Source organism: Sorex fumeus, unplaced genomic scaffold (genome assembly GCF_029834395.1).
Source record: "Sorex fumeus unplaced genomic scaffold, SorFum_2.1 ptg000044l, whole genome shotgun sequence".
Taxonomy (NCBI): Eukaryota; Metazoa; Chordata; class Mammalia; order Eulipotyphla; family Soricidae; genus Sorex; species Sorex fumeus.
In genome coordinates this window covers 50240963-50265000 of record NW_026606101.1, presented here as the reverse complement: position 1 = coordinate 50265000, position 24038 = coordinate 50240963, and the positions used below count along the sequence as shown (strand labels likewise).

The window sequence follows — 24038 nt, the reverse complement described above, 5'->3', positions numbered from 1 at the left end:
AAAAATTGTATGCTTCAAATGCAAAAGAGAGCAAAGTTATGAGAGTAGACTTTAGACCGAACATGATTGCCACTCAATGCCTCTTTTGCAAAACACAGCACCCAAAAGGAGAAAGAGAACAAAAGGGAATGCCCTGCCACAGAGGCAGGGTGGGACGGGGGGATGGGGGGTAGGAGGGATACTGGGATCCATGGTGGTGGAGAATGGGCACTGGTGGAGGGATGGGTACTGGATCATTGTATAACTGAAATTCAAGCACAAAAACTTCTAAGTCTGCAACGGTACCTCATGGTGTTTCACTAATAAAAATCTAAATAAACAAAAAAAGAGAGAGAGAGCAAAGTTAGAGAGACTTAATAGAGTCACACGACAGGATTCCTAAACACACTACATGCCAGGGCCAGGACACCAATTCACTGCCAGGGTTTCCAAGAGCCCCAGGCTCTCTCCCTCCACCTTTCCTGGGACCTGGGTTTCCTTTCTTTTCGCTTCTGTCCCATTCCCGAGCAGCAGTGGACTTCCTCTTGCCTGTTTCTCCAGAGCTTGCAGCACGCGCCCTTGGCTTGCTAAAGGTCTCACCGCTGTCCGTCTTCTGAGTCTCGCTCTTGCTCTGAAGGGAGGTTTGAGGATTCGCTGTCTGACTTCTGTCTCCTCTCGGTGAGGTTCTGAATGATACAACCCAGCTGTGACATCCGAACTAAATTTCTTTCCCAACTATCACCACACACAGCACAGCTGCACCCTGCAAATGGAAGAAGCTTCAGGGACAGTGACAGGGAGATGACTCCGAGGGGTGGAGCACTGACATGGCCTGGCCAGGCCTGGGGGCAGCCCCGAGACACTGAACGGTTCCTTGTTCCCTTCCCTCCTCCCTCCTTTCCTTTTTTCCTTCCTTCCTTTCTCTCTTTTTTTTATAGATTTGTTTTGGTTTGATGCCACCCTCTGAAGGTCTCAGAGCTTACTCATGGCTCTGAGCTCAGGGTTCACTCCTGCCCGGGCTCAGGCACCATATGGGATGCTGGGGATAGACCCTGGGTCAGCTTTGTGCAAGGCAAGAGCCCTCCCCATTGTCCTACTGCCCCAGCTCCTCTCTCCTCTCCTCTCTTTCCCTCCTTGGGGCACACACAGAGCTGCTTGATGGCTACTCCTGTCTCTGTGTCTGGAAGTTGCTAGGTCAGCCGCACTAATAGGGGTCAGCCTCACGCAAGGCACCACCTTAACCCCTGGGCTATCTTTTTTTCTTTTAATTTTTATTAGTGAGACTTGTTGTTACTGTGTTTGGCATATCAAATACGTCACAGGTAGCTTGCCAGGCTCTGCCGTGCGGGCGAGATACTCTCGGTAGCTTGCCGGGCTCTCCGAGAGAGGGGCGGAGGAATTGAACCTGGCTCAGCCAGGCTGGCTGCGCGCAAGGCAATCGCACTACCATTGTGCTATCGCTCCAGCCGCCAACAAGTCTCAAAAAAAATGGAAACGTTACTGGGCCCGCTCTAGCAAATCGATGAACAACGGGAGGACAGTGTATTTCATTAGTGAAACACCATGAGGTACAGTTGTAGACTTACAAATTTTTGTGCTTGAGTTTCAGTTATATAATGATCGGGTTCCAATCCCTCTACCAGTACCCACACACGCTAGGGGAAAAGGCAGCTCCGATGGGCTATCTTTCTGGCTTCCTTCCTTCCTTCCTTCCTTCCTTCCTTCCTTCCTTCCTTCCTTCCTCCCTTTCTTCTTTCTTTCCTTCCTCCCTTCCTTTGTTCCTTCCTGTCTTCCTTCTTCCCTCCACCCTCTCTCCCTCCATCCCTCCCTCCTTTCCTTCCTTCCTTCCTCCCTTTCTTCCTCCCTCTCACCCTCCCTCCCTTCCTCCTTTGTATTTTAGGCCACACCAACAATGATCTTGAGCTATTTCCAATCTGTTCCTTGGGGGTCACTTCCACCAGTACTCAGAGGACTATGTGATGCCCAAGATTAAACAAGGGGCACCCCCAAGGATATGTTCCAATCCTTTGGGGGCTCACCCTTGATTATTCCAATGCAAATCTGAATGATGCTCAGACCCTCCCTGACTGCCCAGGCCAGCCCAACCAATCTCACCCTTCTCCCTGTGTGCCACACCCACCTCACTGGGCCCCAAACTCCCCTGTCCCACTCCAGAGCCTTGGACCCTCCCCTCCCTTACTACATCTGAAGCTGGGGGGTCCTCCCACGCCAGCCCACATACCCTGTTTCGTGAGGTCTGTTCTTTTTTTTTTTTTTAATTTTTGGGTCACACCCAGCGATGCACTTGGATTACTCCTGCCTCTGCACTCAGGAATTACCCCTGGTGGTGTTCGGGGGACCATATGGATGCTGAGAATCGAACCTGGGTTGGCCACATGCAAGGCAAGTGCCCTACCCTCTGTGCTATTTTCTCCAGTCCCACCATCCAGTCTCTCTTAGTAAGTGATGAGAGCCCAGAAGGAGGGGGCGCTAGCTCAAAGGCACATGCTTTACATGCAAAAGGTTCGAGTTCCCTTCCCAGCACTCAGCACTGCCGGAGTAGACCCCTAGCACCACACCACACCCCTGAGTACTGCCTTCTGTGGCCCCCAAGACCAAAAAACAGAAAAGAAAGAAGCTCAAAGGATTCACAAGGTCTCAGGTTCAAACCCTGGGATTGCCACATACATAAGGCAATCCTGGCAGCCCCACTGTCTGGTCATCCCCGTAAGGAGATAAATGAGTAAAAGCCCAGGAAGTGAAGTCTCAGCTGGAGAAGGCCCTGGTTAAAGTGGAGGGTGGGAAGGAGGGACCAGGAGAGGAGCAAAGAGAGGAGAGAGAATGAGAGGTCTGAGAGGCCCCTCCCCCATTGGCTGGGTAAGTTATCCATGGCACCAGTACCAGTGATGCCCACACAAAAATGTGCCCATCACTAAGCTCATTGTGCCCTGGGAACGGGCTGGAAGGCACCTGGATGGCTACAATGGTTCCCTCTGTCCCTGGGTGCCCACCTGCACCCCCGCACGGCCACACTTCCTGTGGAACTCCACTCTCGGGCCAAGTTCCCGCTCAGGCACTTGGGGCTCAAACACCCAGGGAGGGTCCCAGAGAGTGTGGCTGGGACTGAGTACCTAAGGCCCCCAGGACTGGTTCAAACGAGGAGAGGAAGAGCCAGAGAGAGCTCAGGGGTTGAAGCAGCTGCCTCGCACAAGGCTGACTCCCAGCATAGCCGGTGGGCCCCTGAGCCCTGCCAGGAATGATCCCTGAGCACAGCCAGCTGTGGTCCAAACCCTCCCCCGCAGAAGGAAGAGGGTAGCTCTCGGTCAGGGGAGCCCTCCGTGGTAGAGCCTCAGGGTCCCAGGCAGTCACGTGTGAGGCCCTGGGTTCAAGTCCCCAAAGAGTCCAGAACAGGGGCCGGGTGGAGGAAATCTGGGTCCTCAACTTCCAGGAAAAAGCACTTGGCTGGGAGTCCAGCTGAATGCGTGCAGCAGCTCTTTGGCCCTTTTGGGTCCTTTCTTCACCTCTTGATTCTCCCTAGATCTAATTCTCTCTCCTCTTGGGCACAAAGGCCTCTCGAAGTGCCAGGCCCAGGCACAGATCAGCAGTGGCAGAGCAGTCGCCTCTAAAGAGGAGGCCAGCGAGGCAGTGAGTGCCATGCTGGGCCACAAGAAAGTGTGGGACCCCTGGGGAGCCCCATCGCCAACCTGAGCACAAGCACCATGACCACTGTGTCCAACCCCCAGGGACTGCAGACACCACCCCAACAGAGGAAAGGGGACAGGCAGGATCAGAGCGGTAGAGGGAAGGTGCTTGTCTTGGACACAGCTACAGTGGCCGTAACTCTGGTTTGAATCTCTGGCACCACATAAGGTGCTCAGGGCTTCCTCCTGCCTCTGTACTCCGAGACCACTCCTGGTTGGCTCGGGGGACCATACGGGGTGCCAAGGATTGAACCGGCGTCAGAGGCATGCGAAGCAAGTATCTCAGGGGCCCAGGCAAGCAAGGCACTGGATCCTCTGTTTCAGGAGAGGTTGTGAAGCCAAAAGTTCTGGAACCCCATCAGGAGGTGTGCCAAAACTCCTGGAGGATGTGACCAAAGTTCCAGGAAGAGGAGCTCACTCTTCAGTAAAGACGCCTCTGGAAAGGGCTGTAAAGACAAATCACAAGGATGCCACATCCCATCAGCCCCCACGGCAACTGTCAAGAGGCCCTTGAATCCCGTTCGTTCTGCATGGCTGGGAAACCCCTATGCTCAGTTTCTTGGGGAGCCGCAGACTCAGGCTGGAGCAGGGAATTGCTCTTCGCAGGAAAGGAAAGTCATCTGGACCTTGGTACAGATGTTCCTGGTTCATTGCCTTTAGCCTCACAGAAAAGAATTTCAGGAGGAGGCAAAATAGTGAAGCAAGATCATTTTTATGAAACTAAATTCACTTGGAAAGACACGAGGGGAGAGAAAGAGAGGAAGTGTGTGTTCAAGAGAGAACACAGGCTTCTCCAAGCAGGAAAAAAAAGCAAAGAGGCATAGAGAAGGGAAACTCTCCTGAAAAGGAGAAGATGGGCTTGGAGAGCAAGTCCTCTTGCTCATTTTCTGATTGAGTTGTTCGATTTTTGTTCAGTTACAAAACTAGTTTATCTGCCTCAAATACTAACCGCTTGTCAAAATGAATGGCATCTTTCCCATTCAGGATGCTGCCTATTCATACTGCTGATGTTCCATCTCTATTTGACAAAGTTGGTTTTTTTTTTTTGCTTTTTTTTTTGCTTTTTGGGTCACACCCAGCGATGCTCAGGAGTTACTCCTGGCCCTGTCCTCAGGAATTACTCCTGGCAGTGCTTGGGGGACCATATGGGATGCAGGCAATCGAACTCGGGTCAGCCCCATGCAAGGCAAACACCCTACCCGCTGTGCTATAGTTCCAGCCCCCACCAAAGTTATTTTTTAATTAATATTTCAATTGTTTCTTTTGCTTCCATTTCTCTCGCCAAAAGGTTGAGTCCCCAAAAACACTGATAACAGCAGAATGTATCATTTATTATGATTTTCTGTATGTAAGGTATGGCTTCAGGTCTTACATCCAAGTCTTTCATCCATTTAGTTGGGTTTTTGTTGTTGTTGTTGTTGTTGTTGTTGTTGATTTTTTTTGGGTTATGCACGGCGATGCTCAGGGGTTAATCCTGGCTCTGCACTCAGGAATTACTCCTGGCCGTATTCAGGGGACCATATGGAATGCCAGGGATCAAATCCAAGTCAGTTGCATGCAAGGCAAACTGATCTAGTTTCTGGGGCTGGAGAGTTTGTGCAGCAGGTAAGGTGCTCACCTTGCATGCAGGTGACAGGGTTCAATTCATAGGGTACCCTGAGCACTGCCAGGAGCAATCCCTGAGCACAGAGTCAGGAGTAATTTCTGAGGGCCATCAGGTGTAGCCCCAAAACAAACAAACCAAAGAAAGTAGTGAGCCTGCTGGTGGGAATGCTGACTGGTTCAGCCCTTTTGGAAAACAGTATGGACGTTCCTCAAAAAATTAGAAATTGAGCTCCCATTTGACCCAGCAATACCACTCCTGGGAATATATCCCAGAGAGGCAAAAAAGTATAGTCGAAGTGACATCTGCACTTGTTTGTTCATTGCAGCACTCTTTACAATAGCCAGAATCTGGAAAAAACCTGAGTGCCCGAGAACAGATGACTGGTTAAAGAAACTTTGGTACATCTACACAATGGAGTACTATGCAGCTGTTAGGAAAGATGAAGTCACGAAATTTACATGCAAGTGGTACTACATGAAAAGTATCATGCTAAGCGAAATGAGTCAGAAAGAGAGGGATAGATATAAAAAGATTGCATTCATCTGGGGGACATAAAGTAACAAAATAGGAGATTAATACCCAAGAATAGCCGAGATCAGTACCAGGAGGTTCACTCTATGGCTTAGAGGTCAGCCAGGCATGCTAGTGGAAAGGGCATCTCAGATAGAGAAGGGAGCACCAAATAAAGGGTGTTGGAAGGATCCTCCCAGGATGGGAGATACATGCTGAAAGTAGACTCTAGACCAAACATGATTGCCACTCAATGCCTCTTTTGCAGACCACAATGCCCAAAAGGAGAGAGAGCAAAAGGGAATGCCCTGCCACAGAGGCAGGGTGGGATGGGGGGGATGGGGGGTGGGAGGGATACTGGGATTAGTGGTGGTGGAGAACGGGCACTGGTGGAGGGATGGGTACTCGATCATTGTATAACTGAAACCCAAGCACAAAAATTTGTAAGTCTACAACTGTACCTCATGGTGTTTCACTAATAAAAATTAAAAAAAAAATTGGCCCGGCCAAATTGCCATAAAAAAAAAAAAAGAAAGTAGTGATCTTGGGGCTGGAGCGATAGCAAAGCAGGTAAGGTGTTTGCCTTGCATGGGGACAACCTGGGTTCGATTCCCAGCATTTCATATGGTCCCCCGAGCACCAACAGGAGTAATTGCTGAGTGCAGGTGCTGGGTGTGACCCAAAAAGCAAAAAAAAAAAAGTAGTGACTTTAACATATATCAAACATCAATATATATTTGATTAGACTCTCCTAGACTCTCCATTCAATTTTGTTGATCAGGGATGAATTTCTTAATTTTTTGTATTTTTTATTTTGTCTATCAAAAATGTCTAGTTTTATTTTGACACCATATAGTTTAAATATTTTTAATAAGACACTATTCTATAATATAGTTTGAAGTTGAGTAACATGATGTCTTCATTTTTTTTCTCAAGATTGCTTTCACTATATAGAGTTTTCTGTGGTTCCATACAAATTTTAATATTTTTGTTCTATTTCTTTAAAAAGGTAAACATTGGGGGTATGATGCCACCAGCAAGTCAATTTGTACCTGTGAGGTGAGTGCATCAGCAGCCTGATGGCACCGTCAAGCTTTCAGATACCCCAAAATTGCTGCTGTGCCTTTGGCCAGACTCCAAAAACTTGGGGCAAAGTTTATCAAGAAAGTAAACGGCCAAAAGTTAGGTATGTGGAAGATAAACCCACAAACCACCTCCGGTTCAGCTATATAATTGGAGGCATGGCCTCTCTGGTTCCTGATAGAAATGCTTAACGGCCATGACCCAGAGACTCAGAAACGAATCTCGGAACCCAAAGGCTTTTGGCAGAAATGCATAACCAGCGGTTACTGCCGCTGGGCCACTCCAGCTAGGAATAGGTTTCGTGCCTTGGCCTGTTCCCCTTGGCGGCCCAGTGACCACCATCCTCCAGAGGCCACTGGACAGTTAGGTTTGGACCTGCAGTGACCAGATACGCGGGGCCTCACCAGATGGAGGTGGAACCAGCCCTTTCCTCCCCATCCCAGCGAGACCCCGAGTCGCCACTTACAAATGGCCTCTCTGGCTCCTGATCAAGCTAATTAATGGCCATGATCCCAAAGACTCAGAAACAAATCTTGAAACCCAGCGGCTTTTGGCAGAAATGCATCTGGACTGCATACAAGGTGGCCGCCGTCTCAGAGCTTTTTGGAAAGCCAAGTATGAGCCGGTGGTGATGGGGCAACTGCAGTCTCATGGGAAGGGAAGTGGTACTGGCTCGTCCTTCACGCCCTACTGAGGTCACGAGTTGTCCCCCACGAGCAGCTCTCCGGCACAGCCATAAAACCAGACATACAGAAACCAGTCTCGGAATTATCTGGCTCTGCAGAAATCCAAAATTGCGAGGCTGCTATTGCAGCCACGCAAGACTATATGATTCTCATAACCAGCTATAGAAACAAAGTATTTCACAATGCCTTTTCAGCAATTCTGATTGTTGGGAGGGAAATTCTAAACAATAATGGTGCATCTTTTGTCGAAATAATGAATGTAATCAATGTAGAGAAGAGTTAAGTGGAAATCATCTGCCTCACAGGCATTGGGAGAGGTGGAAGGGGGGTGTCTTAGGGTTCTTGGTGGTGAAGAATGAGTACCAGTGAAGGGAGAGGTGTTTGATCATTGTATGACCGAGACTTAACCCTGAAATATTAGTAACTTTTCCTACAGTTATTCAACAAATAAATATAGGAAGAAAAATAAATAAGTAAATAAAATTATGAAAAAAAAGTAAGGTGGAGTTCATGCCCAATTCAATCAGCTAATCAGTGGCTGAATAAATAGCAGTACTCCTACATTAAAAAATAAATAAATAAAAAGGTAATCATTGACATTTGTCGGGGGTGGCTTTTATTGTATGTTTTGTTTTGCTTTACAGTGCTAGGGATCATACATGAGTGCCTGGAGCCTCATATATGTAAGACAAGTAACTGCTCAACTATTTTATCATACTTTTTAAATTTTTTATTTATTGAATCACCGTGAGAACAGTCACAAAGCCTTTCAGTTTAAGTCTCGGTCAGTCATACAATGATCAAACACCCATCCCTTCACCAGTGAACATTTTCCACCACCAAGAACCCCAGTATACCCCCCTCCCACCCCACCCCCCGCCTGTGTGGCAGATTTCCACTTTACTCTCTCTCTCTCTCTACATTGACCACATTCAATATTACGACAGAAGACCCACCATTATTATTTGGAATTTTCCCCAGCAAGCAGAACTGCCAAAAAGACATCATTAGATAATTTGTTTTCTATTGCTGATTATGAAGAGCATATGATGTCATGTGGTCGCCATAAAAGCCATGCGATTTTGGATTTCTGATATTTTTGTAATAAATCTGGAAGGATTGCTGCCAAAAGCTGCTGGGTTCTGAGATTGGTTTGTGTGCCTCTGGGATCACGGTTTTTCAGGAGCTGGAGGAGGCATTTGTGGGCGGCAACTCGTAGCCTTGTCAGGGCGAGGAGCAGGGCCGGTTCCACCCCCCATCCCATGAGGCTCCGCATGCCTCATCACTGCGGTCTCATACCTGGATGTCCATTAGGCTCTGAAAGACAGTGGTCACCATGCCACCGCCGCCAGGGGGGAAGGGTGAAGGGACAAACACCCTTGGCCTCCCGTGGTGGCACGGCACCGTAGTTTAATGCAGAGTCCAGATGTGTTTCTGCCAAAAGCTGGTGGTATCTGAGATTGACTTTTGTGCCTCTGAGATCATGGCCTCTGATTTTGCTCCTCTGAGATCATGGTTCAGGAGCCAGAGAGGGGTTCATGGGCGGCAACTTGGGGCCTCATCAGGGCGGGGAGAAGGACTGCTCAACTCTTAAGCTACATCCTGGCCACTAAACCACTGGAATTTTGATAAAGGACTGCATTGACCCTGTGTATCACTTTCAGTAAGAAGCCGGTTTCTTTCCCTCGTTGCTCATTGTGATCGCAACAAGCGGCAAGAATGCAGTTTTGTTTCCTGTTGCTGTAATGCACACACACTTAGCTGTGTTGCTTGCATGTTGGTTGAGCTGCTCACAGGGTCCAACTCCTGAGGGTCAGATAAGTCACGTGTCTTGTCCAAGTTCAGACACAGCCAAACAGGGTCAGGCCTTTGACTGAAGACTCCACAGAAAGATGCTCGTAGTTCAAGACTTGACTGTGTTCCGGGAGGGGTGGGGGGTGGGAATAGTTTCTGGATTTGTTTTTAGCATTTGTTTTTACCTCCCACCCGCCACCCTTATGCTTCCTGAGCAGAAGTTAAGTGATAGTTCGGCGGAAACCTATGAGATTCTCCCCAGTGACGTCAACCTTGTTTTTAAAAAACAAAACAAAACACTGTTGATGTGAATCACATGTTGGAGTGGCTGAGTTCCCGCTAGGCTGGGGGCCTGCACAGATGCGGGGTCAGAGCTGGAAGGTAAGTGCCCACCCAGGACAATGTTCTGCCTCCCCTCCCACCCTTCACACGCTCATCCTTGGAGGCAATGGAGGGGGGGAGCAGATTTGGGTCATACCTAGGTGTGCTCAGGGCTAGCCCTGGCCAATACTTGGGGCCCCCACGTAGGGTGTAAAAGGAACCAGAGTGGGCAGAGTGAAAGGTCAGTCAGTGCCTGCACTGTGTGTGTGTGTGTGTATGTGTGTGTGTGCGCGTGTGTGTGCATGTGTGTGTGTTGTCCCTGGTCCATACCTGTTTTTATAAACTTCTCCATGGCTTGGGGTTGAAGTGATAGTACAGCAGGCAGGGCACTTGCCTTAAATGTGGCCAACCTGGATTCTATCCCCAGCTTCCCATTCAGTTTCCTGAGTACCACCAGGAGTACAGAGCCAGGAGTCATTCCTGAGCATCACCGGGTGTGTCCCCAAAACCAAATAAAATGAAACAAACTGGGGCTGGAGCAATAGCACAGCAAGTAGGGCATTTGCCTTGCATGCGACCAACCCGGGTTCGATTCCCAGCATCCCATATGGTCCCCCGAGCACCGCCAGGAGTAATTCCTGAGTGAAGAGCCATCGCCGGGTGTGACCCAAAAAGCAAAAAAAAAAGAAAAAAGAAACAAACTTCCTCATGCCCCAAAGCACAAGAACTGATCATAATAATAAGTGTTGACTGACAGTGTCTAGTTTCTACTTTAGCAGCTCACCTGATTTTTTTTTTTGGCAAGAGGTGGGGGCAGTGAGTTGCTTTAAGTGACACCTGGCTCTACCCGTGGCTTACTCCTGTCTCTGTGCTCAAAGGACCAAATGCAGGACCAGGCACCAATCTAGAGTGGGTCACATGAACGGCAAGAACCCTAACTTCTGTACCATTCTCTGGCCCCTGATCCAGTATCTGAACCAGCCTTTTAAAGCTCCCCTGTTCTAGGGCTGGAGGATAGTACAGGAGTCTTCTGCATTTGTCTTGCAACCCTTTCAGCCCCTCTTGGTTGGGTCCCTGGCACCCCGCTGGTTCTCCCCAGCACCAGCAGGGGTCACTCCTGAGCACAGAGCCCGGATTCCAAACTCCCCCAATAGGGTTGAGGCAGGAAGAGCATCTATCTACTACACGTCCCTGAGGGTGGTGTTTGTGTGAAGCAGGAAGCAGGCGAGTACTGAGAGCCAGGCTAGCTGGCTGGGACTGCCTGGTAGAAGGTGGGAGAGGGTGTTAGAGGGTTAGAGGGTGCCCACACCCCTGGCTAGACAGGTGAGGGTGCAGCTGGTTCCGATGCTGGGCACCACACACAGCCCCATGAGCACTGTTGGGTGTGACCCAAGCCCCCCCCCCCAAAAGTTTACCTACATTTCATCCCCCTTGATGCATAAACCACCCTCTCCAGACTCGCCCTGTCCGACCCATCAGCACCTGGATTCCAATGAGCTGGCCGGGCGATTGTTCTCAAATTCCCACTCCAGTCCTACCTCACCTTGATTTTTGTTCCTGTTTTGTTTTTATTTGGGAGGGCACCCGCAGCTGTACTGAGGGCTTATTCCTGGCTCTGCATTCAGGGGTCATTCCTGATGGGGCCCAGAGGAGCCTCTGGGGTGTCGGGGATGGAACCCAGATCAGCCCCATGCAAAGCCAGCACTGGACTATCTCTCCAACACCCCATTTGTGTTTTGTTTTCACAGTGCTGGCACACACACACACACACACATTCATACACACACACACACACACACACACACACACACACACACACACTGCTCAGATCTGCTCCAGAGCTACAGCTTCCAGGCAAATGAAAGGTGGCTGGACGGGAGCACTGGCAGGCGAGCACCGAGCATGCATGTGTGAGGCGCTGGGTTCACTTCCTTCCAGTCTCCAAAAATGCAACAGGGGAAGAATAGCAGGAGTGTCGGCCTGACTCAAAAGAAGGGAGAGGCCCGTGAGCGAGCTGCGGGTTTCTCTCCTTGGAACTCCTAACACAGGAGTAGCAAAATACAGCCCTCGGGAGGCCAGCAAAGCTAATGCTGGGTGTAAAGACGGGTTTGGTTTTCCAAGGCTCTTTCTTGGCCTTCGGAACCACACCCAGCTGTGCTCAGGGCTGGTTCCTGGCAGTGCAGGGGGGTGGGGACCAAGCTCTGTAGAATCAAACCTGGCTTTCCTGCATGCAGAGTGTGTGCTCGGTCCATTGAGCACTTTCTCCTAGTTTTTTTGTTTTTTTTTTTTACTTTTCCTGCTTTCGCTGTTCTTAGGGTGTGAGAGGGTTCTTAGGGCTGGAGCCATAACACAGCAGGTAGGGCGTTTGCCTTGCACTCGGTCAACCAAGACTCAATTCCTCTGCCCCTTCTCGGAGAGCCCAACAAGCTACCGAGAGTATCCCGCCTGCACAACAAAGCCTGGCAACCTACCTGTGACGTATTCAATATGCCAAACACAGTACAACAAATCTCACAATGGAGACGTTACTGGTGCCCACTCGAGCAAATCGATGAACAATGGGAGGACAGTGCTACAGTGCAGTACTAGGGTTAGAGGGGTTGGGGAGGGGGAGTACACCCAGCGATACTGAAGAGTTATTCCCGACTCCTTACAGGCTTGGGAATCATATGGGATGCCCAGGAATCAAGCCTGGGTCAGGCGTGTACAAGGCGAGCGCCCTCCCCGCTCTCCTATGACACCCACAAAGAGACCAGCTAGAGCCCAAAGACTGAAAAAAAAACCTGTTTTAATAAATACAAAAATCTCTAATAGTGACTCTGCTCAGCTCCGGGCAGCAGGCGAACTGGGGGCCCATGAGGCTGAGTGAGGATAAATTAAAACTCCAACAAGCTGGCGACACTCTGCACACTAGGGAAGGGGGTCGCCTTCCAGCAGGCCAGAGCTGGACAGACCGGCCACCCTCCTGCCCCCTGCGTGAGAAGCTGCGGTTCCCAGAGGTAGTGGGGGAGGGAGATGGAGCGTGAGGCACGGGGGGGGGGGGGGGGGGGGGGGTTGGGGCCCAGAGGAGAACACAGGGCCTCCACGCCACTCCCTCTCCCAGCCCAGGCCCGTCCTCTTGGTCCTGAGGCCTCCAGACGGCTGCCTAGGAGCCCTGGGCTTCTTTCTGTGGCTCTGGAACTGTCCTGGTCTCAAGTGCCGCTGCGGAAAGAAGGCAGAGAAGATTCTGGTTTGGTCATTTGGGGGGTCGGAGGAGGGGGGCGCCACACCCCCGTGGTGCTCAGGGTTCACTCCTGGCTCTGCATGAAGGCATCACTCCTAGAGGTACTCAGGGGACCCTATACACTGCCACGGTTGGTCCCCCCGAGTCGCTGCGTGCAAGGCAAACGCCCTACCCACTGCACCGTCTCTCCAGCCCATGGAAAGGCCTTTAGCAGGGAGGGGGCCCATGCGGGGCCAGGGAAGGGGCAGCAGAGAGACCGGGCACTAGAAAGGAACTGCATCTTCCCAGTGACCCGGCGCCTCAGGGCCAGGGGCTTCAGTGCGGGGGTGGGGGGGCAACAAGTACACAGCAAGATGCAAGACCCCCGGCAGCCTCCCCGGACCCCCACACTCACGCTGCCGAGGAGCGCAGTGGGTACAGCAGCGACTGTCCTTCCCGGGGCCGCAGGACAGCGGTGGGGAGCATTCGTCCCTCTCACAGTGGGGCACCCCCGCCTGGGGCAGAAAGCAGCTCCTGAGGCTCCGGGAGGCACCCGCAGTCCTCGGCCTCTTTGCGAGAACCCACCAATCACGAGTAAGCCCCACCCCCACCCCGCCAAGGCCTCCCACTTCTTACCCCACATCTGCAGGTGATGCAGCTCATCTCCCCAAAGGGGGGCACTGAAGGGTGCCAGCTCTGGCTCTCCGGGAACCACTGCCCTGCAAATCGGCAGCCGCGGGGCCCGTCGGCCTGCATGGGACCCCCCAGCAGGGGACGGGCTCCGGACCCCGCTGTCGGAAGGGAGAGAAGGAAGGAGGCAGAGTCAGCAGAGGTGGATTCTCTGAGAACCTCCAGGTTTTCTCATTGAATCTCCAGTACCTAGAAGTTTCCATTATAAACTTAGTATGTAATGAATCTGGTTGGTGGCGCAGATGCGTGGCCACACACATGCAGGCATGCGTGGATATAAATGGACAAAATGGGGTAAGTGGATGGATGAAATGGTAAATGACGGAGGCAGGAAAGGAAAGAGGAAGGAATGTTGGATAACGGATGATGGGTTATTAAAGGGTGAATAGATGGTAGGTCGCTGAGGAATGGATGAAAGGGGGATGGATGAGTGACAGGTGGGTGAATGGGTGGAGAGCTGGATAGGCGATGGATGGGTGGGTAGGTACATGAATGAATGATGGAGATAATAAATAAGGAGTGGATCAGTGTATGGACAAATGGATGGATGGTGGAGGACGGCGGATTGATGGATGATGGATGGATGGATGGATGGATGGATGGATGGACGGACGGACGGATGGACGGACGAGAGGTGGATGTGTAGGTGGATGGATGGACAGACGGGCAGATAGATGGATGGACAGATGGATGGACGGACGAGAGGTGGATGTGTGGGTGGATGGATGGACAGACGGGCGGATAGATGGATGGACAGATGGATGGACGGACGAGAGGTGGATGTGTGGGTGGATGGATGGACAGACAGGCGGATGGATGGATGGACAGATGGATGGACGGACAAGAGGTGGATGTGTGGGTGGATGGATGGACAGACGGGCGGATGGATGGATGGACAAATGGATGGATGGATGAGAGGTGGATGTGTGGGTGGATGGATGGACAGACGGGCGGATGGATGGATGGATGGACAGATGGATGGACGGACGAGAGGTGGATGTGTGGGTGGATGGATGGACAGACGGGCGGATGGATGGACAGATGGATGAATGGATGAGAGGTGGATGTGTGGGTGGATGATGGGTGAGTGGGTGGATGTGTGGAGGGATGGAAGGATGGGTGGGTAGTGGGTGGGAAGGTGGATGGATGGTGGACGTGTGGATGTATGAATGGATGGACAAGGATGAGTGATGGGGATGGAGGAGTGGATAGCAGAGTGGATGGATGGAGAGGTGGGTAGGTGGACGGATGGTGAAGATGGATGAGGCAGGGACTGGAACCCCCTGCAGCCCACCAGTAGATGCAAGTTCTCTCGGCTGCGCCTTGAGCCCCTGCTGAATACCTGAGAAGTCCCTTCCATCCCTCCTCGCTTCCCAGTGCCTCCCAGCACCATGCATCTCCTCTCCCAGAGAGGAGCTCCGCTTCCCTCACCTGGACACTGTTTGCAGCAGTCAGTGGGGTTGGCGCGGACGGGCTGGGCACAGGCCAACCGGGGACATTGCACCTTCTCACAGTGCACCTCTCCAGTGCCCCCCTGCAGGGATCCATTGAGTGAAGGGTGTCAGGAAGGAGGGGAGTGCACCCGCCTGCCACTTCCTCCTGTTCCTCTCCCGCACCTCAACCTGACCCACACAGTCCTCTATTCAGAGCCCCTGCACCCCCAGCTTCTCGGGGAGGGAGAGCGTGTGCCCGGGGTCACGGGGAGCTAGGTAGCAGGCAGAGGCCGAGTCCTCACCCAGCTCAGCCCTCGCCCTTCTACAGGAAGTCAACTCTAGGAGCCCAACAGAGGGCCTGGCCCAGGACTGTCTGCCTCCTGGCACACTGGCCAGACCTCAGACGGGCAGCCCCTCCCGCTCAGTGCAGCCCAGGCTGGGTCCTGGCACCAGAGGAGAATGGGCAGCCATACCTTGCAGGTGCAGACCGCACACTTAATTAAGCCAAATGGGGGCACGACAGGGTGCCATCGGGTACCCGCTGCCCGCCAGCTCCGGTCACCATCAAAATAGCAGCCTGGTGGGGGACAGTGCCCAGCTGCCATTAGTACTGCCCTCTGGCTAACCCCGCCCTGATCAGACCCCAAGCCCGCCTGCGGGCTAGCACCTCAGGAAGCCTAGGGGGGGTCACTTGGCACCCGCGCCCCTCCATCTCCCTATGGGCCCCACCTGGATACCTCCGGGCCCGCCCCCCCTCCCCCGACCTCCCCCTCCCCGCACACACTTCCGGCTCACCCTCTCCGGGGTCCCGCAGCCTGGGCAGCCCTGGAGGGTCTCTAACATCTGGTTTCTCTGTGGAGCCAAAGGTCTAGTGAAGATAAAAGGTGATCCCCCCTTCTCCTCCTCCCTAGCACCCACTCTCCCTACTCCTTCCACGCCCGCTGGCCACTCACCAGGGCACACAGGGCAGCACTGGTCTGGGGCCTGCAGGGGGCTCGGGCAGGGCGGCGGAGGGCACACCACAGGGTCACAAATCACAGTGCGTCTCTGCAGACAGAGGGGATGGTGGGGTGCCCTGGGACGCAGAAGCCCCCCGGGACCCAGAGCCCTCCCCGGCAGCCCTTCCCGGGCTCCTCCTACCTGGCAGGTGCAGAGGGAGCAGAGGGGGTCGTAGTTGGGTGCCCAGCGAGCTCCATGGGGGCGCTGTTGCCCCTCGAAAAAGCAAGTGTTGGGATCTCGGGGCCGCCCGTGGCCGCTGGACTTGGGGGGCAACGGGGTGTCTGCGCCCTGCACGGCGGGCAGTCCGGCCACTGCAGCGGCAGGGGCCGCTGGGAACCCTGGGGTCGCTCCCGCCGCCAGACGCAGGCCGCCCACCTGGCACTGGTTGGCGATGTGTACCTGCGGGGAGGGGGGAGTGACGCCTAGCCCCGACACCCCGACACCCGTCCACCCCCGCAATCCCCGCAACCTCAACCCGGAAGGAGGCTGTGAGCCGCCCGGCCGCCCAGGTGAGCACGCCCCCTCCCACCCGGCAGCCCGCCTACCTGCCCGCCTACCTGCCCGCCCAGCTCCCCGTGGGGGCTCCCCTTGGTGCTGATGAGGAGCGAGGCGGTGCCCCGCGCCAGATGCTGCAGCAGCTCCGGCTCCAGGTCCTTGACCACACCCTGCGCCTGGGAGCACACGAACTGGTGTGGGCGCACCCGGGGCTCCAGCCTACAGCACCGCCCACCCCAGCCCCTCAAGGGCCCCGGCCTTTACCTAGTGTCCCAGGGCTCCTGCCGAGAAGGAGGCAGCAAGGAGAAGGGATCACAAAGGCCCAGTCAGACCCACCATCTGCGGGCTCCCCAGCCCAGGTCAGGCTGGCCCTGTTCCTGCTCACTGGCCACTACTGCCTGGGCCACCTCCCCACCGTGGGGCCTCACCTCGGGGCCATAGAAGCCCTTCAGCAGCCGCCGGGGCCCAGGCGTCCCAGGAGGCCCAAGGAGGTGGGCAGTGACCGTGCCCTGCTCGGAGCCGCCCAGACCGGCCAGCAGCACCTCGTAGTACAGATGGCAGTGGGCATCCAGGGAGAGCCACGCGTGCCCCGCGGCCGGACTCTTCACCGGGGGCGACACCAGGGCTCCCGCCAGCACCACAGGATGCGCTGGGTCCAACAGAAAAAAGGGGACAGGTGAGGAAAGAAGGGGCCGGTGAGAGACGTGACCGAGAGCGGACGAGGCTGCACAGTCCTGGCCTGGGCCCAGCTGCCCCGACTCAGAGTCCGCGGGAACCAGGAGGCGACGTCTGTGAGCCCAGGGCTGCTGAAGCTCCCACGCCCACGTCTCCAGAGGCCCAGAGCCCCACAGGCACCCACTGTCCTCTGCAGCACCCCTCACTGCAGGGGCATCAGAGGACCCCAGCACACTCACTGTCATGGCGGGCACGGTGCCCGCTGTAGGGAAGGGCGGCCACGTGTCCCCGCAGCTCTCCGTCCCGGAAGTCCTTGGTGCCCACGTTCAGGAAGAGCTCGTTCTGCAGCAGCATATGAACCCCTCGGGCACCCAGCCCAGGGCAGACACCCACAGCCTGGAGCGGCAGGGAAAGGGGAGATCAAGCCACAGATCCCTGAGGAACACGCCAGTATTCTAAAGCTTTTTCTGTTTCATGCCCCCAGGATACCACACACACACACACACACACACAAACACACGCATGCACACACGCACACAACCACACACACACAGGCACATGCACACACTCACATGTGTACACACACATAAGCACATGCACTCACACATATACACACATATACACACACACATATACACAGGCACACGCGCACACACACAGGTACATGCACACACACACAAACATACATAAGCACATGCACACACTCGCACACACACACGCACGCACACACACATAGGCACATGCACACACTCACACACACAATCATACACTCACACATACACAAATTATACTCATAAACCAGGAACACAAGAACCTTGCAGGGGCTGGGCAGATGGCCCGATGGATGGACATATGTGCCTGAAATGCGTGAGTCCCGAGTTCCACCTGGGTGCCGCACAGTCCCCCAACACCACCAGGGTGCGACCTCACATGGGGGCCAGAGCACAGTATGGTGTTTAGGGTGCCTTCCTTGCATGCAGCCAACCCAGGCTCAATCCCCAACACCCCATGTGGTCTCCCAAGCACGGCCAGGAGTAATTCTTGAATGCAAAGCCAGGAGTTACCCCTGAGCACTGCCAGGTGTGCCCCAAAAACCAAAAAACAGAAAAAGGGGAGCAACCCCAGAGCACTGACTCAGGAGTGCCATTGAGGCCACATCCACACACACACACACTCACACTCACACATGTCCACACATACACATATACTCATATACATGTACACACACTCACATACAGGCATACATTCACACATACACTCACATACACACACATACACACACAACCTTGAAAGCCCAGATTCAAGTTACTTCCCTCCACTTCCTAGCCAAGTAACAGCCTTGAAGATAACTTATTTTCTTTGAAATAAAAGTCAGAGACCCTGGGCTGGAAGGATGGCTCAGTGGGCAGAGGCACTACCACGGCAGGTGCCGGGACACCAGGTTGAATCCCAACACCTCATGGTCCCCCGAGCCCCTCCCCCTGTGGCCCTGATGGCCCCCAGCACCGTCAGAGTGGGCTAATGCCCAACCAGGCAGAGCCCGAGCAGCTCCACATTCTCTGTCCCAGCACCAAACTATCCAGTCTGGGTGGCCAGGACTGACCAAGGGGCCCCGGGGCCCCACAGCACCGCTTCCCAAGAGTGGAAAGAGGCACTCACTGTGAAAGCCCAGGGGCTAATCCCAGGGTTGGCTGAGAGTCTGTCTCGGGGCACTGGCAGAGGACTTGCCCCCCCATCTGATTCTCCCACACAAGGTGCCCCACAATTCAGTGAGAGTCCACGAATGGGACACCGATCCTGCCCGTCTGGGCTGACTTCCCACAGAGCACACACATCACACACAGTTCCTCATACACACACGCACATGCTCGCACGCACATACATACATACACACCACATACAGCCCCTCACACACACATGCACATGCTCTCACACATATACATGCACACACAAACACCCACACCCCTTCACACACACACACATACACAGACAACACACGCACATGCATGCACACACACCTCCCTCAAACCCACCCCCCTCACACACACACATGAGCATATACACATAACCCACACCACAAATATGCACACAGAGATACACACCCAAACACACACACGCATGCACACACACATACAAGCATACACACATATACACCCATACACCCACACCTCACCCACACCCACACAACCACACCCCCTCACACACACACATGCGCACACACACACACACACACACACACCACGCGGACGCTCTGCCAGGACCTTCCCACAACACTCACCGTGTGTCCTCCAGGCTGGCCCCCGGTCATGTGACACAGGACAGTGCGCTGGTCCCTCCGCTGGGGCTTGGTCTCCAGCGTGACAGCCACCACCTCGCTGCTTGTGCCGACCACTTGAACCTGGGTGGAAGGATGGGGGAGGGCACCATGGAGCATCAGGGGGCCTGAAATCCCACACCTGCTCCACAGCCCCAACTCCCACCTGGTAGATGAGGGAGCCGTTCCCGAGCAGCGTCAGGCTGGCTGCGCCCGCTGCACCCGTCTGAACTGGGTGCAGGGCATCAGCCCCGCAAAGGACACTCTGCAGCACTGCAAGGGGTGACACAGAGGGTGGAGGGGGCAGTGTAGCACAGCGGGTAGGGCATTTGCCTTGCATGCCGCCGACCCGGGTTCCACCCCCTGCACCACATATGGTCCCCAGAGCCCTGCCAGGAGTGATCCCTGAGTGCAGAGCCAGGAGGAAGCACCACCAAGAATGACCCAAACCCTACACACACACACACACACACACACTTACACACAGAGGGTGGCCCGCTTGGCCCTGGGCCACTCATCTCCCCCAGAATGCCTTCCAGGCACACACTGACCCTCCCCTTGGCACCTGTGCGGCCTCCTTATTAGGGCCCTGGTGCCAGTCGCAAGTCTGGCTTACCGTCACAGGCCTGCCGGGCAGCAATGAGTCCACTGATGCGTGGTCCAGCCCCAGCTGCCCTCTCCAGGGTCATCTGCAGCTCCCCCAGGGCCAGCCAGTCCATCTCCTCAGCTGTCAGACTGGGCAGCACCTCGGCAAAGCCCGGCTCCTGGGGACAAGGCCGGGCATGGCAAGCCACCCTGGGAGGCCAGCACAAGGGGGCAGCACGGGGCAGCACCCCACAACTCACCTGCACTGAGGTGTTGGCCTGGATCTCCCGCAGCAGCTGTCCTCGGTGGAGAATCTGCAGCCGCAGGGGAACCTGGGCGGGGCCTGCGAGAGTGGCACATGGGGCCACCCCGGGGAGCGAGGCACCCTGACCCCCCCCCGACCCACGCTTACCTCCACCCCGGGGAGCGAGGCACCCCGCCACCCCGACCCGCCACACACTTACCCCCACCCCAGGGCTCCAGCAGCCCGCGGAAGAGCAGCAAAAAATGCAAGGAGTCCTGTGTGTCGCTGAGCGTGAGGAGGGCAATGCCGCCGGTGCCCGGCTGGGGAGTGCCTTCCACCGTCAGGATGGCACTGAAGGTCTCTAGGAGAGGAAAGACAGGAAAGACCATCAGAAACCCCATCCTCTGTCTACCTGGGACTCCCGAAGCTCAGGTCCGGGGATTCCGGAGTGCTCACCTGCAGCCAGGGCTCTGTGCCGCAGGAGTGGCCCCCAGACTTCCCCTGAGGGGTGCGTGGGAGACACAAGGCCCACGTGCAGCTGCTCTGACCTGAGGAGCCGCAGGGACAGCCGTGGAACTGCCCGCCACACCCCGCAGACCTGCAGCAGAAAAGCGAGAGCACCCCACTCAGCACAGAAGGAATATGGGAGAGGGCCCCGGGATACTTAAGACGGGGCCCGGAGGGGTTGGAGCAGTAACACAGGGGGTAGGGTGTTTTCCTTGCATGCAGCCACCCTGGGTTCGATTCCCAGCATCCCATAGGGTCCCCCGAGCGCCGCCAGGAGTAATTCCTGAGTGCAGAGCCAGAGCCAGGAGTAACCCCTGAGCATCACTGGGTGTGACCCAAAATGCAAAAAAAAAAAAGGGGGGGAGGCCCTGAGGTACAGCAGGGAGGGCGCTTGCCTTGTGTGCAGCTGACCTAGGTTTGAATCCTGGCATCCATATAGTTTCCCAAGCACTGCCAGGAGAAATTTCTGAGTGCAAAGCCAAAAAAAAAAAAAAAAAAAAAAGGAGGAGGAGGAGGAGGAGAAGGAAGAGGAGGAAGGAGGAAGAGGAGGAAGAGGAAGAGGAGCCCAGAGGTGGTATGCAGGTGGTCAAGACAGACACTGTGTTCTAACTCCAGCACCACATGGGGTCCCCCAAGCACCGCTGGGCATAGCCCTAAGGGCCTCCAGCCTGGGGGGTGAATGGGTTCCCTCACCTCACACTGAACCCAATTGACAGAGAATTGCTGGTTAGGACCCATGGCCCCTGAGTCTCCTGAACACTTCTTGGGACCCTCCCCCCAAAAAAGAAGAGGGCCTGGAGCTCAAGGTGTGTGAGTGCAAACCAAGGCTCCATCATTTACTAGTGGGATCTCTTGAGCACAACACACGCTGCCCCTGAACTGTGGTGGTTCCATCTGTACAATGGGCTTCCGTATGTCGGTGCCCAGCCTGGACAAGCATCCGTCAACAGCATCCTCTCACCAAGCCGTCCTGGGTCGGGGCGGCGGGGTGTTCAAACAGCACGCTGCCTGCCGAGTCGGAGAAGCGGATTCGGGTGGGTCGGTCCAGCCTGGGATGAAGCGGGCGGTGAGGCCGGGCCTGAAACCTCGGGCTCTGACCTCTGCAGGTCCTTGCTCCCTGGCTTCCTTCCTTCCTTACTTCCTTCTTTCCTTCCTTCCTTCCTTCCTTCCTTCCTTCCTTCCTTCCTTCCTCCCTCCTTCCCTCCCTCCCTCCTTCCTTCCTTCTCACCGCCTGTAGGAGATGGTCACTCGCAGGCTGGAGCGCAGCAGCGACACCCGGGCCCTCGCCACGGCCTGCGACCTCGGTCCTGTCAGCAGCGCCACGAAGTCTGCCAAGGGGGCACAACGTCCTGGTACCCGGGGTGGTGGCGGTGGGCTGGCCACCCCCCCGCACACACATGTGCACACACAAACGCGTGCACACACAAACGCACACACACAAGCGCACGCACACACATACACGCGCGCACACGCACACACCACACACCTGCACATAGTCGCACACGCACGCGCGCACGCACAGATGCACGCACACACGCGCACACACGCACGCACACAGGCACACACCCCGCGGGGTTCCGCACACCTTACCCGTGTGGCCGTCTGCGCGGCTGCGGTCCTCCGCGCCCGGCTCCCCGCGGTCGCTGTAGCTGCGATGCTCCGGGTCCCGCGGATACTCGAAGGCCAGGCCTGTGGGCGGCCTGTCGGGGCCGCCGCCGCGCTCTGCAGCGCGGAGGAGGGGGACACGGGCCTGAGCCTGGGCACCGAGGGGCGGGGCGGGGCGGGGCGGGCCGGGGGGGGGGGGGGCGGGGGCCGCGCGTCCACCCCGCCGCCCTCCGCAGTCCCGGCCCGGCCTGGCTGCTCGCGCGCCCGGCGCCCGCCTTACCCTGCGGGCACGTCTTGCAGCAGTGTCCGGGCAGCTGGCGCGGCTGCCCGCACGTCAGGGCAGGGCACTCGGGCTTGATGTTCTTGCAGCTGACCCTCGCCGGGCCCCTCACGCGGCGACCCCACTGAGGCTGCTCGCGGAGAAGAGGGGGGCGTTGATGCCAGGGGGTCGCAAGGAGGGACCACGGGGCGGAGAGGGCGAGGGTCCCACGCAGCCCGAGACTCCGCCTCTCACACGCTGCGTGACCCTGGACCAGTCACTCGACGTCTCTTTCTCCCCGGGGTGGGACGGTGACCGCCGCGCGCGGCGACAGCGACCCGGGAGCAAAGGGGACTGGCGCGGAGCCCGACGGGCGGCGGCCAACACCTGGGCGGGGGTGCGCCTCTCCCCTGGCCCCCGACGGCAGGGCCGAGGCAAGAGAGGGTGCTGGGTGCCGGGACGGTGGGACGGCTGGGACGTCCCACGCCATCCGCAAGCTCGCTGCCGTGCCCCCGCGCCCCCCGCGCCCGCCACTCACCGCCTCGCACGCGCACAGCACGCAGTGCATCACCCCGAAGGGCTCCCCCAGGTCCGGGTGCCACGTCTCGTCCACGGCGTAGACCTTCCCGCCGAACGGGCAGCCTGCGGGGCGCGGGGACCGGCTCGGCCGGCGGCACCGGGGGGCCCGCGCGCCCCCGCCGCCGCGAAGCCACCTGCGCCCGCCCGGCGCCCCCTCGGGGCCGGCCCGCCCCCGCCCCCGCCCCCGGCCCCGGCGCCCACCTACCTGCCGCGCCCCGAACGGGCAGCGGCTCCCTCTCGGGCCGGATGGGCAGCGCGGGGGGCTCGGCGCCGGCGGCGCGGGCCGGCCGGGGGCCGAGCAGCAGCAGCCCCAGCAGCAGCAGCGGGGCCGGCGGGGCCGCGAGGCTCGGCATGACGCGGACGGGACGGCGCAGCGGGCGGAGCAGGCGCGGGCCGCGGGCGGCGGGGCGCGGCGCGGGCGGGGGCCGGGGGCTCGTCGGGCGGCCGCGGAGTCGGCGCCGGGCCGGGCGGGCGGGGCGGGCGCGGCGGCGGCGGCCGGGGAGCGCGGGCGGCCGCTGACCCGGGGCCGTCCGCCGCTCTGGTGCCCCGGGCGCCGGCTCCGGCCCGTTTTATGCCCCGCGCCCCGCGCCCCGGCCGGGGGCCTCCTCCTCAGCAAACGGGGCGGCGGCGGCGGCGGCGGCGCGGCGAGGGGGGCCGGGCTGAGCCCGGGGGGTCCGGCCCGAGCGGCGGCGGCCCGGATCGCGAGGGGGGAGGGGAGGGAGGGGCTGGGACCCGGCGGGGGAGGCGGGCGGGGAGGGCGGGGGAGGGGCG

At 56.7% G+C, this 24038-nt stretch overlaps 1 protein-coding gene across 3 annotated transcripts; it reads right to left on the bottom strand.

Annotated features, from left to right (window-relative positions):
• Positions 1-12779: 12779 nt before the first annotated feature.
• Positions 12780-23672, bottom strand: CHRD (chordin). 3 transcript variants are annotated; one of them, XM_056121405.1, is made up of 23 exons: positions 23473-23668; positions 23227-23330; positions 22710-22839; positions 22415-22546; positions 22053-22152; positions 21786-21873; positions 20774-20915; positions 20538-20678; positions 20334-20416; positions 20105-20252; positions 19655-19761; positions 19453-19572; positions 17414-17570; positions 16907-17148; positions 16562-16675; positions 16146-16403; positions 15959-16052; positions 15801-15857; positions 15479-15582; positions 15004-15106; positions 13519-13673; positions 13298-13397; positions 12780-12881 (listed from the first exon to the last, which is right to left on the bottom strand). In XM_056121405.1, the coding sequence occupies exons 1-23, from the start codon at positions 23618-23620 to the stop codon at positions 12826-12828; spliced, it is 2883 nt and encodes a 960-aa protein (XP_055977380.1). In that variant the 5' UTR covers positions 23621-23668; the 3' UTR covers positions 12780-12825. The 3 variants fall into 3 exon arrangements, 2 of the variants coding, with proteins under 2 accessions (XP_055977380.1, XP_055977381.1); XM_056121406.1 differs by having other exon boundaries at positions 16928-17148; XR_008793463.1 differs by lacking the exons at positions 12780-12881; positions 13298-13397; positions 15479-15582 and having other exon boundaries at positions 13535-13673; positions 23473-23672.
• Positions 23673-24038: the final 366 nt, after the last annotated feature.